Here is a 15,021-nt window from a genome sequence, read left to right as displayed (position 1 = left end):
ACAGAGCAACACTCGCAATCTCCTGAGCAATCACCCAAAGTAATCACCCACAGAGCAACACTGGCAATCTCCTGAGCAATCACTCCAGTAATCACCCACAGAGCAACACTCGCAATCTCCTGAGCAATCACCCCAGTAATCACCCACAGAGCAACACTTGCAATCTCCTGACCAATCACCCAAAGCAATTACCCACAGAGCAACACTGGCAATCTCCTGAGCAATCACTCCAGTAATCACCCACAGAGCAACACTTGCAATCTCCTGAGCAATCACCCAAAGTAATAACTGACAGAGCAACACTCGCAATCTCCTGAGCAATCACCCCAGTAATCACCCACAGAGCAACACTTGCAATCTCCTGAGCAATCACCCAAAGTAATCACCCACAGAGCAACACTCGCAATCTCCTGAGCAAACACCCCAGTAATCACCCACAGAGCAACACTGGCAATCTCCTGAGCAATCACTCCAGTAATCACCCACAGAGCAACACTCGCAATCTCCTGAGTAATAACCCCAGTATTCACCCAAAGAGCAACACTCGCAATCTCCTGAGCAATCACCCAAAGTAATCACCTACAGAGCAACACTCGCAATCTCCTGAGCAATCACCCCAGTAATCACACAAAGAGCAACACTCGCAATCTCCTGAGCAATCACCCAAAGTAATCACCCACAGAGCAACACTCGCAATCTCCTGAGCAATCACCCCAGTAATCACCCACAGAGCATCACTCACAATTTCCTGAGCAATCACGCCAGTAATCACCCACAGAGCAACACTCGCAATCTCCTGAGCAATCACCCAAAGTAATCACCCACAGAGCAACACTGGCAATCTCCTGAGCAATCACTCCAGTAATCACCCACAGAGCAACACTCGCAATCTCCTGAGCAATCACCCCAGTAATCACCCACAGAGCAACACTTGCAATCTCCTGACCAATCACCCAAAGCAATTACCCACAGAGCAACACTGGCAATCTCCTGAGCAATCACTCCAGTAATCACCCACAGAGCATCACTCGCAATCTCCTGAGCAATCACCCAAAGTAATCACCCACAGAGCAACACTCGCAATCTCCTGAGCAATCACCCCAGTAATCACCCAAAGAGCAACACTCGCAATCTCCTGAGCAATCACCCAAAGTAATCACCCACAGAGCAACACTTGCAATCTCCTGAGCAATCACCCCAGTAATCACCCACAGAGCATCACTCGCAATCTCCTGAGCAATCACCCCAGTAATCACCCAAAGAGCAACACTCGCAATCTCCTGAGCAATCACCCAAAGTAATAACTGACAGAGCAACACTCGCAATCTCCTGAGCAATCACCCCAGTAATCACCCACAGAGCAACACTTGCAATCTCCTGAGCAATCACCCAAAGTAATCACCCACAGAGCAACACTCACAATCTCCTGAGCAAACACCCCAGTAATCACCCACAGAGCAACACTGGCAATCTCCTGAGCAATCACTCCAGTAATCACCCACAGAGCAACACTCGCAATCTCCTGAGTAATCACCCCAGTATCCACCCAAAGAGCAACACTCGCAATCTCCTGAGCAATCACCCAAAGTAATCACCTACAGAGCAACACTCGCAATCTCCTGAGCAATCACCCCAGTAATCACACAAAGAGCAACACTCGCAATCTCCTGAGCAATCACCCAAAGTAATCACCCACAGAGCAACACTCGCAATCTCCTGAGCAATCACCCCAGTAATCACCCACAGAGCATCACTCACAATTTCCTGAGCAATCACCCCAGTAATCACCCAAAGAGCAACACTCGCAATCTCCTGAGAAATCAACCAAAGTAATCACCCACAGAGCAACACTCGCAATCTCCTGAGCAATCACCCCAGTAATCACCCACAGAGCAACATTGGCAATCTCCTGAGCAATCAATCCAGTAATCACCCACAGAGCAACACTCGCAATCTCCTGAGCAATCACCCCAGTAATCACCCACAGAGCATCACTAGCAATCTCCTGAGCAATCACCCAAAGTAATCACCCACAGAGCAACACTCGCAATCTCCTGAGCAATCAACCCAGTAATCACTCACAGAGCATCACCCGCAATCTCCTGAGCAATCACCCAAAGTAATCACCCACAGAGCAACACTCGCAATCTCCTGAGCAATCACCCCAGTAATCACCCAAAGAGCAACACTCGCAATCTCCTGAGCAATCACCCAAAGTAATCACCCACAGAGCAACACTCGCAATCTCCTGAGCAATCACCCAAAGTAATCACCCACAGAGCAACACTCGCAATCTCCTGAGCAATCACCCAAAGTAATCACCCACAGAGCAACACTCGCAATCTCCTGAGCAATCACCCCAGTAATCACCCACAGAGCAACACTTGCAATCTCCTGAGCAATCACCCAAAGTAATCACCCACAGAGCAACACTCGCAATCTCCTGAGCAATCACCCTAGTAATCACCCACAGAGCAATACTTGCAATCTCCTGAGCAATCACCCAAAGTAATCACCCACAAAGCAACACTCGCAATCTCCTGAGCAATCACCCCAGTATTCACACAAAGAGCAACACTCGCAATCTCCTGAGCAATCACCCCAAGTAATCACCCACAGAGCAACACTCGCAATCTCCTGAGCAATCACCCCAGTAATCACCCACAGAGCAACACTTGCAATCTCCTGAGCAATCACCCAAAGTAATCACCCAAAGAGCAACACTCGCAATCTCCTGAGCAATCACCCCAGTAATCACCCAAAGAGCAACACTCGCAATCTCCTGAGCAATCACCCAAAGTAATCACCCACAGAGCAACACTCGCAATCTCCTGAGCAATCACCCAAAGTAATCACCCACAGAGCAACACTCGCAATCTCCTGAGCAATCAATCCAGTAATCACCCACAGAGCATCACTCGCAATCTCCTGAGCAATCACCCCAGTAATCACCCACAGAGCAACACTTGCAATCTCCTGAGCAATCACCCCAGTAATCACCCACAGAGCAACACTCGCAATCTCCTGAGCAAACACCCCAGTAATCACCCACAGAGCAACACTCGCAATCTCCTGAGCAATCACCCAAAGTAATCACCCACAGAGCAACACTCGCAATCTCCTGAGCAATCACCCAAAGTAATCACCCACAGAGCAACACTCGCAATCTCCTGAGCAATCAATCCAGTAATCACCCACAGAGCATCACTCGCAATCTCCTGAGCAATCACCCCAGTAATCACCCACAGAGCAACACTTGCAATCTCCTGAGCAATCACCCCAGTAATCACCCACAGAGCAACACTCGCAATCTCCTGAGCAAACACCCCAGTAATCACCCACAGAGCAACACTCGCAATCTCCTGAGCAATCACTCCAGTAATCACCCACAGAGCAACACTCGCAATCTCCTGAGCAATCACCCCAGTATTCACACAAAGAGCAACACTCGCAATCTCCTGAGCAATCACCCAAAGTAATCACCCAAAGAGCAACACTCGCAATCTCCTGAGCAATCACCCCAGTAATCACCCAAAGAGCAACACTCGCAATCTCCTGAGCAATCACCCAAAGTAATAACTGACAGAGCAACACTCGCAATCTCCTGAGCAATCACCCCAGTAATCACCCACAGAGCATCACTCGCAATCTCCTGAGCAATCACCCAAAGTAATCACCCACAGAGCAACACTCGCAATCTCCTGAGCAATCACCCAAAGTAATCACCCACAGAGCAACACTCGCAATCTCCTGAGCAATCACCCCAGTAATCACACAAAGAGCAACACTCGCAATCTCCTGAGCAATCACCCCAGTAATCACACAAAGAGCAACACTCGCAATCTCCTGAGCAATCACCTCAGTAATCACCCACAGAGCATTGCGAGGCATCACTCGCAATCTCCTGAGCAATCACCCAAAGTAATCACCCACAGAGCAACACTCGCAATCTCCTGAGCAATCACCCCAGTAATCACCCAAAGAGGAACACTCGCAATCTCCTGAGCAATCACCCAAAGTAATCACCCACAGAGCAACACTCGCAATCTCCTGAGCAATCACCCCAGTAATCACCCAAACAGCAACACTCGCAATCTCCTGAGCAATCACCCAAAGAAATCACCCACAGAGCAACACTCGCAATCTCCTGAGCAATCACCCCAGTAATCACCCACAGAGCAACACTGGCAATCTCCTGAGCAATCACCCAAAGTAATCACCCACAGAGCAACACTCGCAATCTCCTGAGCAATCACCCAAAGTAATCACCCAAAGAGCAACACTCACAATCTCCTGAGCAATCACCCAAAGTAATCACCCACAGAGCAACACTCGCAATCTCCTGAGCAATCACCCCAGTAATCACACAAAGAGCAACACTCGCAATCTCCTGAGCAATCACCCCAGTAATCACCCACAGAGCAACACTCGCAATCTCCTGAGCAATCACCCAAAGTAATCACCCACAGAGCAACACTCGCAATCTCCTGAGCAATCACCCCAAGTACTCACCCACAGAGCAACACTCGCAATCTCCTGAGCAATCACCCCAGTAATCACCCACAGAGCATCACTCGCAATCTCCTGAGCAATCACCCAAAGTAATCACCCACAGAGCAACACTCGCAATCTCCTGAGCAATCACCCCAGTAATCACCCACAGAGCAACACTTGCAATCTCCTGAGCAATCACCCAAAGTAATCACCCACAGAGCAACACTCGCAATCTCCTGAGCAATCACCCCAGTAATCACCCACAGAGCATCACTTGCAATCTCCTGAGCAATCACCCAAAGTAATCACCCACAGAGCAACACTCGCAATCTCCTGAGCAATCACCCCAGTAATCACCCACAGAGCATCACTCGCAATCTCCTGAGCAATCACCCAAAGTAATCACCCACAGAGCAACACTCGCAATCTCCTGAGCAATCACCCAAAGTAATCACCCACAGAGCAACACTCGCAATCTCCTGAGCAATCACCCCAGTAATCACCCACAGAGCAACACTCGCAATCTCCTGAGCAATCACCCCAGTAATCACCCACAGAGCAACACTCGCAATCTCCTGATCAATCACCCCAGTAATCACTAACAGAGCAACACTCACAATCTCCTGAGCAATCACCCAAAGAGCAACACTCGCAATCTCCTGAGCAATCACCCTAAGTAATCACCCACAGAGCAACACTCACAATATCCTGAGCAATCACCCCAGTAATCACCCACAGAGCAACACTTGCAATCTCCTGAGCAATCACCCCAGTAATCACCCAAAGAGCAACACTCGCAATCTCCTGAGCAATCACCCCAAGTAATCACCCACAGAGCAACACTTGCAATCTCCTGAGCAATCACCCAAAGTAATCACCCACAGAGCAACACTCACAATATCCTGAGCAATCACCCCAGCAATCACCCACACAGCAATCACCTAAGCAATTACCTGCAGACCAACTCTAGCAATCACCCGAATAATCACCCGCAGAGCAACACCTGCAATCACCTGAGCAAACACTTACAGAGCAACACCTGCAATCACCCGAATAATCACCCGCAAAGCAACACCTGCAATCACCCGAATAATCACTCGCAAAAAAAAACCTCCATACAGCTCTATGCTCTCTTTAAAAGCCTGCTCACTGCAGTATAACTTCTCCCATCTCCCGGCACTATTATATTCCCTTTAGCGTTACGGTAACTGTTTTTAAAAAAGCATCATCTTTTCTCACATTTCACCATTTACACCAGTTCCCAGACCGGGAGGAGATTACAATAACCAGCCAAAGAAACAACTGGAGGACTGGAACAATGCAGGAGTCACTGATACCACAGCTCTGTATGAAACTGAGTCACAGACCTGTCTAATCTCATACTTTACTCCCACAGCTTTAATTTCTGTCTAAATCATTTCACCTAAATCTTCATTTAGAAATTAAGTTATTTAGAACTAAATATTTAAACATTTCTGTATTACTCAGAAATTGGAGTGGGAGATATGGATCTAACATATCACATTATTTCAGGGTATTGTTGTGATAATATTCTTGGCAATATAAAAAAACATTCCGTTTCTTATTTTAAAAAATGTTTATTTTAAGAATATACTACTGCAACAAAATAATTATTACTACGTTTTATTTTATTTAAATTTAATGTTTTCTCTACATTCAGTGGAAACAAAAAAAATAAATAAATAGTGTGACAAAATACAATATGTAACAAAAATAAAATAACAAAATCTAACACAAAACTAAAAAGCAGCATATTTAGTGCAAATAACCTGCAAGCATTAAAATTTAATGTAAATACAGTAAATAGCTAAACAAACAAATGGCTGCTTTCATGAATATTGCTTTTGTTACAATATAGGGTTTTATAATTGTGTTGAATCCTTCAGCAGCAGTTAATAGGCGCACAAATTTCCATCCAATTCATTTATAATGGAAAACATCGGGTCAAAAACCTGTATACCAGCCTAGATTACAAAATCATACAGAACAAGGAAAAATGAATGAAGTTCAAAATGAAAACTGCAGGGCTGCAGGATGAGTTATGTGGTAAAATTTCTAAGAAAAATGAGAATACTGAAAATCAACAGCATAGCGAAGTAATATGCACACCATAACTAGAGAATGAGGTTCTTCTAATGGTGGGGGGCGGCTGTCTGCCTCTCCACACACACGCGCGCGCACACGCACACACACACGCACACACACACGCACACACACACGCACACACACACGCACACACACACGCACACACACACGCACACACACACAATAAAACTGCCAATATCAATTGGACACAAAGTCCAGAACACACCGAATACATTCGGAAACAACATACACAGTTCTGAGAGACATTGAGCAACTAAAACACAGTGCTCATCTGAGCCAACTCAGCACGATTTCTGTCTCAGCCAAATATAAACAATTACGGTGCAGTTGCCCCATTAAAAGGCTCTCAGACTAGGGCTGCCACGATTAGTCGACTAGTCACGATTATGTCGACTATTAAAATAGTCGACGACTAATTTAATAGTCGATTAGTCGTTTTTTTTTTTTCTTTGTTTTTCTCTCCAAACTGCTGCGACTGCCTTTCTGTCCTGGACGCACATGCGCAGTAGTGGAAACCGGGGTAGGTAGTGGACGACATCTCAGGACATTATACAGACAGGCTCTGGTTTCATGGCTACCCCGCTACAGAACTCAAAAGTGTGGGATCACCAAGAAAATAAAAGTGAAACGCGTGCAATGCAATATCTGCAATGAAGAACTTGCCTTCCTCGGCAGCACAACCGCGATGCAAGAGCACCTGAAAAGGAGGCATGTTGTGGCTGATTAAATGACGAAGAAGCTAAATTGCTATTTAGCTGCTAAAATTAGCGTAAACAGAGCGTTAACTTAGTACTTAACTTACTCATCTTGATAGCTTTAAAACAGAGGTCACTAATAGGCAGACCGCGATCCGGATCCGGACCCAGACGTTGTCACAAATGCCGTCCCAAACCGATAAACTACAGAGAAGGATTTCATTCTGACAGTGGCTTCTGTTTTCAGTGCTTTTCGGTGCAGTAAACTCACAGATCAGTCATGTGTGGTGTAAAATCACCAAACGCTCTCCTCTGCCAATCAGATCTGTGCAGACCGCTGCCCTGTGTACGGTAATGTACACAATATCTGGACAGAGAGGCATTTTTTATCAATATACTTTTTTTTCATAATAGTTCAAACAACCTCACGGTTGAGATGTTTCATAAATGCCAGTGCCTTATCCTTATTTTACACAGTTGTTTACACTTTATGCTAAACAGTAAAATAATTGTCTGTTACAACAAGCTGCATATTTCATTAAAGGTTTAATGAACTATGATTTTAATTGTTTTTATTTTTAGTTAGCATATAGCTGAAATCTAATGTTGGTTGTATAATAGCAGCTGCATTCTATTGTGATAAACTGTGTTTTATGTTCAATTAACGTATGATCCGATTAGTCGACTAATCATAAAAAATAATCGGTGATTAGTCGACTATAAAAATAATCGTTTGTGGCAGCCCTATCTCAGACACTACCTTTGAGTAGTGTACGTCTTGGTGAAAGAGTGTTGGCTGTTAAACATGGCTCTACGATGCACTCAAAGCCTAAAATTTTGCCCAATTGACAGACCATAAGAGAGGGGGAGCATTATTGGACATACAGAAGCAGGAGGGGCATTTCAACAACTTGCCCACAAATCTAGGCTGTCTGTCAGCCAGCCACCATCACCTTCGTTTGCAGTAGTTTGGTAAACAAGAAACCTGGACTTCTACAGACCGGAACTTTATTATTTTTAGAGACAAATCTCTTTGGGATCCTAGGACAGGCAGGTTTGAGTATGGAGGCCTCCTTATTGTCTAAAATTAAACTCAGGTTTATATGTTTTATGTAAAACATGGCACAAAAAGTAAAGAGGTTTGTGTGTTGTTAAAATATTGATTTGTTGTAACAATGCTTCTTGGCAATAAATCTTGTAACGTTAAAAAGCCTGCTAATGTACCTTTTACATGGTGGCATTTGTTTGGAGCATGCGTTTGTAGGATGAGCAACAGAGCTAAAGAGTGAGTCGTCTCTCTGGCAAATCCTCTCTGACAATGCAGAACAGCTTATTCTGCCACAGACTCATTTTGGTTTTCTTTTTCACCTTCTTGGGGTGTCGTCTTCTTTGGACACTCACTTCACGCCCTGTCTCCAACATTCCCAGTTATATGGAACTGGGGCTTTAATTTGAAGATGGTACTACAGTTCACTCCAAATAAGGCCACAACTTGGTTTTGCAGAACACCAGCTTGAAGCTGCCCAATCATACAGGCCATATATAGATCAGGCAAAGAAGGCATGCCGAGCAGACACCTACTGACCACTGTATCAGGACCCATTCTCACAGGTGCTGCCAATCAGGGTACCAGAAGCTCAAGACAAGTGCCAATAACGGAACAATAAGCTGTTTGGCACTAGTAGCATATATTTGGCACATTTTTCAGGAGCGCATCCCACATACTCAGCTCTGCTGCTCATCCCACAAATACATGTTTCTTACAAATGTGGCTTCATTTACAAGGGAAACAGGCTTATCAATGGTACAAGATTTATGGCCAATAAGCATTGTTACAACAAAGAAATAACCTAACAAACTTTATTTTAACCAGCAGCTATACATATTGAATTTTATTAATTGTAGATTTTTATATTTGGACTGTATTTTATTTTTTATACTTTTATTGCTGAGTGTTCTGTATGAACACAGTTATCACTGACACTAAGTTGGGTTTCCTTTGTACCTAATGACAATAAAGGAACTGATATACAATCTGTGCAATCTGTATGATCTGGGTGCAATTTTAGGAAGTATTTCTGAGCTCAGCTCTGTGTGTACAGCCTGAGCATTATGATATTCGAGAATATCATAAGAGGCTCACTGAGGGCGTGGCCTCCACTACACCAACAGCAAAAACAACGAGTTGTCCCCCTGTCACAGGGGGACGTAGGGCCCTCGCACAACAGCGCAAATCGTACCGGGCCAAACCGAGAAACCAGTAAAAGTAATTTTGAGGTCTTATTGAGTGAGCCAATTTTCAAGAGTTTTCTATCCTGTTAAACATGTGAAATATCCATTTAAAATACAGGTGGCGCTATGGCGCTGTTAAAGTACATTTATTTGAAATTCTAATCCTACATCAAACAACAGCCTTAGATAAGCAGGCTGGTCAAATTTTGTGAGTTTTTCTCCGTTATAACCTCCTCAAAACACCTGGCATTACCTAGGTTTTCACCTCCTGTTTTGATGTGGGATCTCAAAAATTCAACCATCTGCCATTTCGTCCTCGTTTGAGATATCGACTATTCCTTCACAATTTATCATCAGATATGTTCAATGTTTATTTTTACCAAATACCAAGAGAATTCATCAAATTTGCTAGGAGTAGTTTGACAATGTACACAAAAAATGTGTGTAAAATGCAGATATTTAAAAATGGCCGACTTCCTGTTGGGCGGAGTCAGTCCTACCAATGCTGAAAATGTGTGTAATGATGTCTTTTGTGTTTTTGCCAAGTTTCATGAATTTTCAATAATCTGTTTTCTGACCATGTCATGGTTTCACTTTGGTTTAGTGTTGCGTCTCTAGTTACTCAATTGCTCGCCATTGGGTCACCGTTTTACCGATCAACTAATCCTTTGGCAATTATCATCAAATATGTCTGTTGTTCATTTACAGCGAAATAAGAGGTAATCTGACAAAGACTTTAGGAGCAGTTTAAATTAGTTTGTGAAAAATTTGTAAAAATATTACAAATTCCAATATGGCCGACTTCCTGTTGGGCGGAGCTAATACAAGCCAATTGCAAATATGTGCAGGGTCATACTATCTACGATCCTACCAAAATTTGAGAAGATTAGACAAATTTTGACACATCCACAGCTAATTTATTAAACAAACGAATTAGGGGGCGCTGTAGAGTCTGCTAGCCATACATGAAAAAATTGTCAAAATATTTGTAAAGTGTTTTTAGGTCTTATGCAATCTGTCAATTTTCAAGAGGTTTTGAGCATTCCCGTAATGTCAAATATGCATTGAAACCTAGGTGGCGCTATAGAGCCAATGAAATACGTATACAAGAAATTTTAATTTCAGATGAAAGTACTGCTTAATTTAAGCAGGCCTGTAAATTTTCGAGAGTTTTCAACCTTTTTAACCTCCTCAAACACCTACTAACACCAGAATGTATCCACTTCCTGTTTTAATGGGGCATCTCAAGCAGTTCAACTGTCCGCCATTTCGTCCTCGTTTAAGATATCGACTATTCCTTCGCAATTTATCATCACGGATGGTAGTAGTTTTTTGCTGACAAATATCAAGAGTATTCAACAAATTCCCTAGGAGGAGTTCGACAAAGTATGCAAAAAATGTGTGTAAAATGCACATATTTCAAAATGGCCGACTTCCTGTTGGGCGGAGTCAATCATTCCAATACTAAAAACGTGTCTTATGATGTCTCTTGTGTTTTTACCAAGTTTCATGATTTTTCAATCATCTGTTTTATGACCGTGTCATGGTTTCACTTTGGTCTAGTGTTGCGTCTCCATTAAATTAATTGTCCGCCATTACGTCATCGTTTCAGCTATCGACTATTCCTTCGCAATTTATCACCATGTATGTCTGGAGCCTATCCACACCAAATTTAGAGGTAATATAACAAAGACTCTAGGAGGAGTTTGAATGAGTTCGTGAAAAATGTGTAAAAATTCCACAAATTTCAAAATGGCCGACTTCCTGTTGGGCAGAGCTAGTACAAGCCAATGGGTAATATGTGCGGGATGATAGTTTCTATGTTGTTGCCAAAAATCGAGAATATTGGAGAAATTTTGAGACAGCTACAGCTAATTTAATGGCCTAAACAAAATAGGGGGCGCTGTAGAGTCCTCTAGCTACACATGAGAAAAACGACAAAATATTCCTAAATCATTTCAAAGACTTATTGAATCTGCCAATTATAAAGAGGCTGAGAGCTTTTCATAAATATGATATAAAATAGGTGGCGCTAGAGAGCTGATGAAAGACGAATTTACGAAATTCCAACTTACGGTCAAAGTATGGCCTAAGCCAAATAGCTCTGTAAAATTTTAGGAGTTTTCAAACATCCTAACCCCTCCGAAACCCAGCGGGAAACTTTTTATTTTGCAACTTCCTGTCAAAATGGCCGACTTCCTGTTGGGCGGAGTCAAATAAAACCTAGTGATTCTTGTTGTTTATGAGAAGGTCAATGAGCGTACCAAAGTTGGTGCACGTTGGACAAACTTCATCCCGGCCACTGCCGACGTTTGGGGGCGCTATAGAGCTCCTGAACAACGCCAAAGTCCAGCCTCTATGGAACTTTAAAATTTTCGCCGAGCTTGAGGTCTGTGCCAAAATGCGTGAGTTTTCGAGTATCGGAAATGCCTCAAAAATGGATGCAAAGAGGCAGAATAATAATAATAATAATAATAATAAACGGACCAAAAACAATAGGGCTTTGCACCTCCGGTGCAGGCTTCGCCTGCGCCTTCGGTGCTCGGGCCCTAACAAACCACAATACACACATCCAGCCAATCACAACAGACCAAGTGCAACAAGCCTCTGAGCTGGAGTGTTCTGATTGGCTAAGTGAGAGTACAGCCGGTGTATGATAAAGCGGCTCTACCAGATTGAGGAATTCAAAGAAAAATAGTCATAAAAAGTAGAGGAAGTGTTTCACTATTTAGAAACAATGAACAGCTTTAATTACTGTTCTTCTTATGGCACTAAATCTAAAATATAAAGTACCAGTCATAAGTTTGGAAACACCCCTTCTCATTCAGTGTATTTCTTTATCTGTATTATTTTGTACTTTGTAGGTTAATATATAAAGGCATCAGAAATATGAATGAACATATGAATGGTACTAAATATATATGAAACACACACACACACACACACACAAAACATTAAATATCTAAGCTAATAATGTATAATTTCAGACAGCCTGACAATATTAAATGGTTACAGGCAGACACACAGGCAGACACACACAGGCAGACACACAGAGGCAGACACACAGAGGCAGACACACAGAGGCAGACACACAGAGGCAGACACACAGAGGCAGACACACAGAGGCAGACACACAGAGGCAGACACACACAGGCAGACACACACAGGCAGACACACACAGGCAGACACACACAGGCAAAGCAGTTCTTACCTTTTTTGATGATATGCACTGAGGTCAATGTCAGACTCTGCCTGCAAAGAGAAAGATAAATAAATAACCCGAACCAGCCCGAGCCCGTGCACGTTCTGCCCGAGCCCGACCGAACCCAAACCATAAACTGTCATCATGAGCAGGAGCCCGACCGGATCCGCCCCATAAACTGGCTGTTTTCGAGCTGTTTGAATGAGCGAAGTATGATCAGAATTATGTTAATTAACACTGTAACATAGAAGCATAGAACTATTATTTAATTAAAATGATTTTTAAGAACAGCTAAACACAGTTCTGCAAGTCAAACGCGGAGGAGTTCACGTGGGAGAGAGAGAGAGAGAGAGAGAGAGAGAGAGAGAGAGAGAAAGAGAGAGAGAGAGAGAGAAAGAGAGAGAGAGAGAGAGAGAGAGAGAGAGAGAGAGAGAGAGAGAGAGAGAAAGAGAGAGAGAGAGAAAGAGAGATTTGCTTGTTCTGGTGTGAGCTACTCACAGGTAAAGGTTCTCTTTTATCTCCTCGTGCTCATATTCTAGTCCCATACATAATTCTGCAGCTCCCTCAGTGTTTTCTGTCGTATTTTGTGGCTAGCGCGAGCGCTTACAACTAACACCGCGGGCCGCGAGGTGCCGCCGCGCTTGTGCCGAATCCGCTGCTGAATCCGACTCCCGCTTCGTGGTACAACTGCGGGAGTGAAAACAGCGCTTATAAATAAATTAGTTTAGTTTCACTTTCAGTTTTCGTTATTTTATTAAAAAATATATATATAATTAAAAAACAGACGCCTACATCTAAGACTATTTTCTGGATCCCGAACCGACTCGGCCCGAGGAATGTGGTGGGAAATCTCGGCCCGAACTCGGGTCGGGCCTCGGGTCAGGTCGGGTTCGGGCAGAGAATCTAAGCTCTAAAGCCTGGGGGGTGCTGTTGCACTCGCTGTGGAGTAGGACATGTTGCACTTGAGCTCTCGTCAAGCCTCTGTTTTATTTAATATTTTTAGGCGCTTTAGACGACAGAACTGTGTAAGAAGTCTGTTAAAAGATCTCTCCAAGCAAGGCAGTGGAGTTTGTGTGGACTTACACTGGACAACCAAGCACTAGGCTCAGCGCCACCTCGACCTCTGATCTCACCCAAGATGGCAGCGCGTTAACACGCAGCGGCCGCTCCGGGTCCGTTAAATGGTGCTTTTGTGTTACTATTTGTCGTTTTTTCCGTTTATTTCCTGCAAATATGTGCATCGGAACACCCGTGCACATGTTCTACCACCGCCAGACCCTGCTACAGTGGAGAAACCAGCCAGAAAACACGCTACCGGACGAGGTTCTGCAGACGCTACTTGAGCTTAGCCTGCTAAGAGACCCAGGCCGCCAGCCCGCGGTGTTTCCTGACGCCGGAGCCCAGCGGAAGTGCCATCGCAAGCGGTGCGAGCGGAAGCGGAAGCGCGGAAAGAGAGCCGGGATCCGCGCGAGGCTAAAGGCTAGTCCTAGCCGGCCGGCTATACCATCGCTCTTTCTTGCAAACGTCTGTTCCCTTGACAATAAACTGGACTACATCCGACTCCAGCGAACTACCCAGCGTGAGTTCAGAGACTGCTGTGTTTTGTTTTTTGTGGAATCATGGCTTAACGACAACATTCCGGATAGCGCCATTCAGCTAGCCGGGCTAACCGCGTTCAGAGCGGATAGGAGCGCGGCTCTATCCGGGAAGACCCGCGGTGGAGGCGTGTGTGTTTACATCAACACGGAATGGTGTAACAACGCTGTGACTGTCGCCAAACACTGCTCTCCGCTGGTGGAGTTCCTGATAGTCAAGTGCAGACCTTTTTATTTAGTACGGGAGTTCTCCGCCGTGCTAATAGCTGCTGTCTACATTCCACCCAGCGCTAGCATTGGTGCTAATGCTAAAGAGGCTCTGTGTGAACTCTATCGGACTATCAGCAATCTGCAAAACAAACACCCAGACGGACTGTTTATTATCGCCGGAGATTTCAACCACGCAAATCTCAAGTCAGTGCTCCCTAAATTCCACCAACATGTGAACTTTGCAACGAGAGGAGCGAGCGCGTTGGATCTTGTTTACACAAACATCCCCAGCGCGTACCGGGCGGAGCCCCGCCCCCACCTCGCTTTCTCGGATCACATGTGTGTATGGCTGACTCCAACATACACACCACTCATCAGACGCTCCAGACCAGTTCAGAAGCAGGTGAAAACCTGGCCGGCAGGCTCCATCTCTGCCCTTCAGGACTGTTTTGAGTGCACTGCATGG

The 15,021-nt window shown here is 44.4% G+C and overlaps 1 protein-coding gene across 1 annotated transcript in view; it reads right to left on the bottom strand.

The window, feature by feature from the left end:
• The window catches only part of tmem131 (transmembrane protein 131), a 76,388-nt gene that overhangs the window by 39,892 nt on the left and 21,475 nt on the right, over positions 1–15,021 (bottom strand). Inside the window, exon 3 of the mRNA XM_022685333.2 lies at positions 12,760–12,800. Within this exon, the coding sequence (XP_022541054.2) occupies positions 12,760–12,800 (41 nt within the window). The remainder of the gene's footprint in view (positions 1–12,759; positions 12,801–15,021) is intronic.

The sequence above is a fragment of the Astyanax mexicanus genome, chromosome 5, assembly GCF_023375975.1.
Source record: "Astyanax mexicanus isolate ESR-SI-001 chromosome 5, AstMex3_surface, whole genome shotgun sequence".
Taxonomy (NCBI): Eukaryota; Metazoa; Chordata; class Actinopteri; order Characiformes; family Acestrorhamphidae; genus Astyanax; species Astyanax mexicanus.
This window is presented reverse-complemented; position numbering and strand designations above follow the sequence as displayed.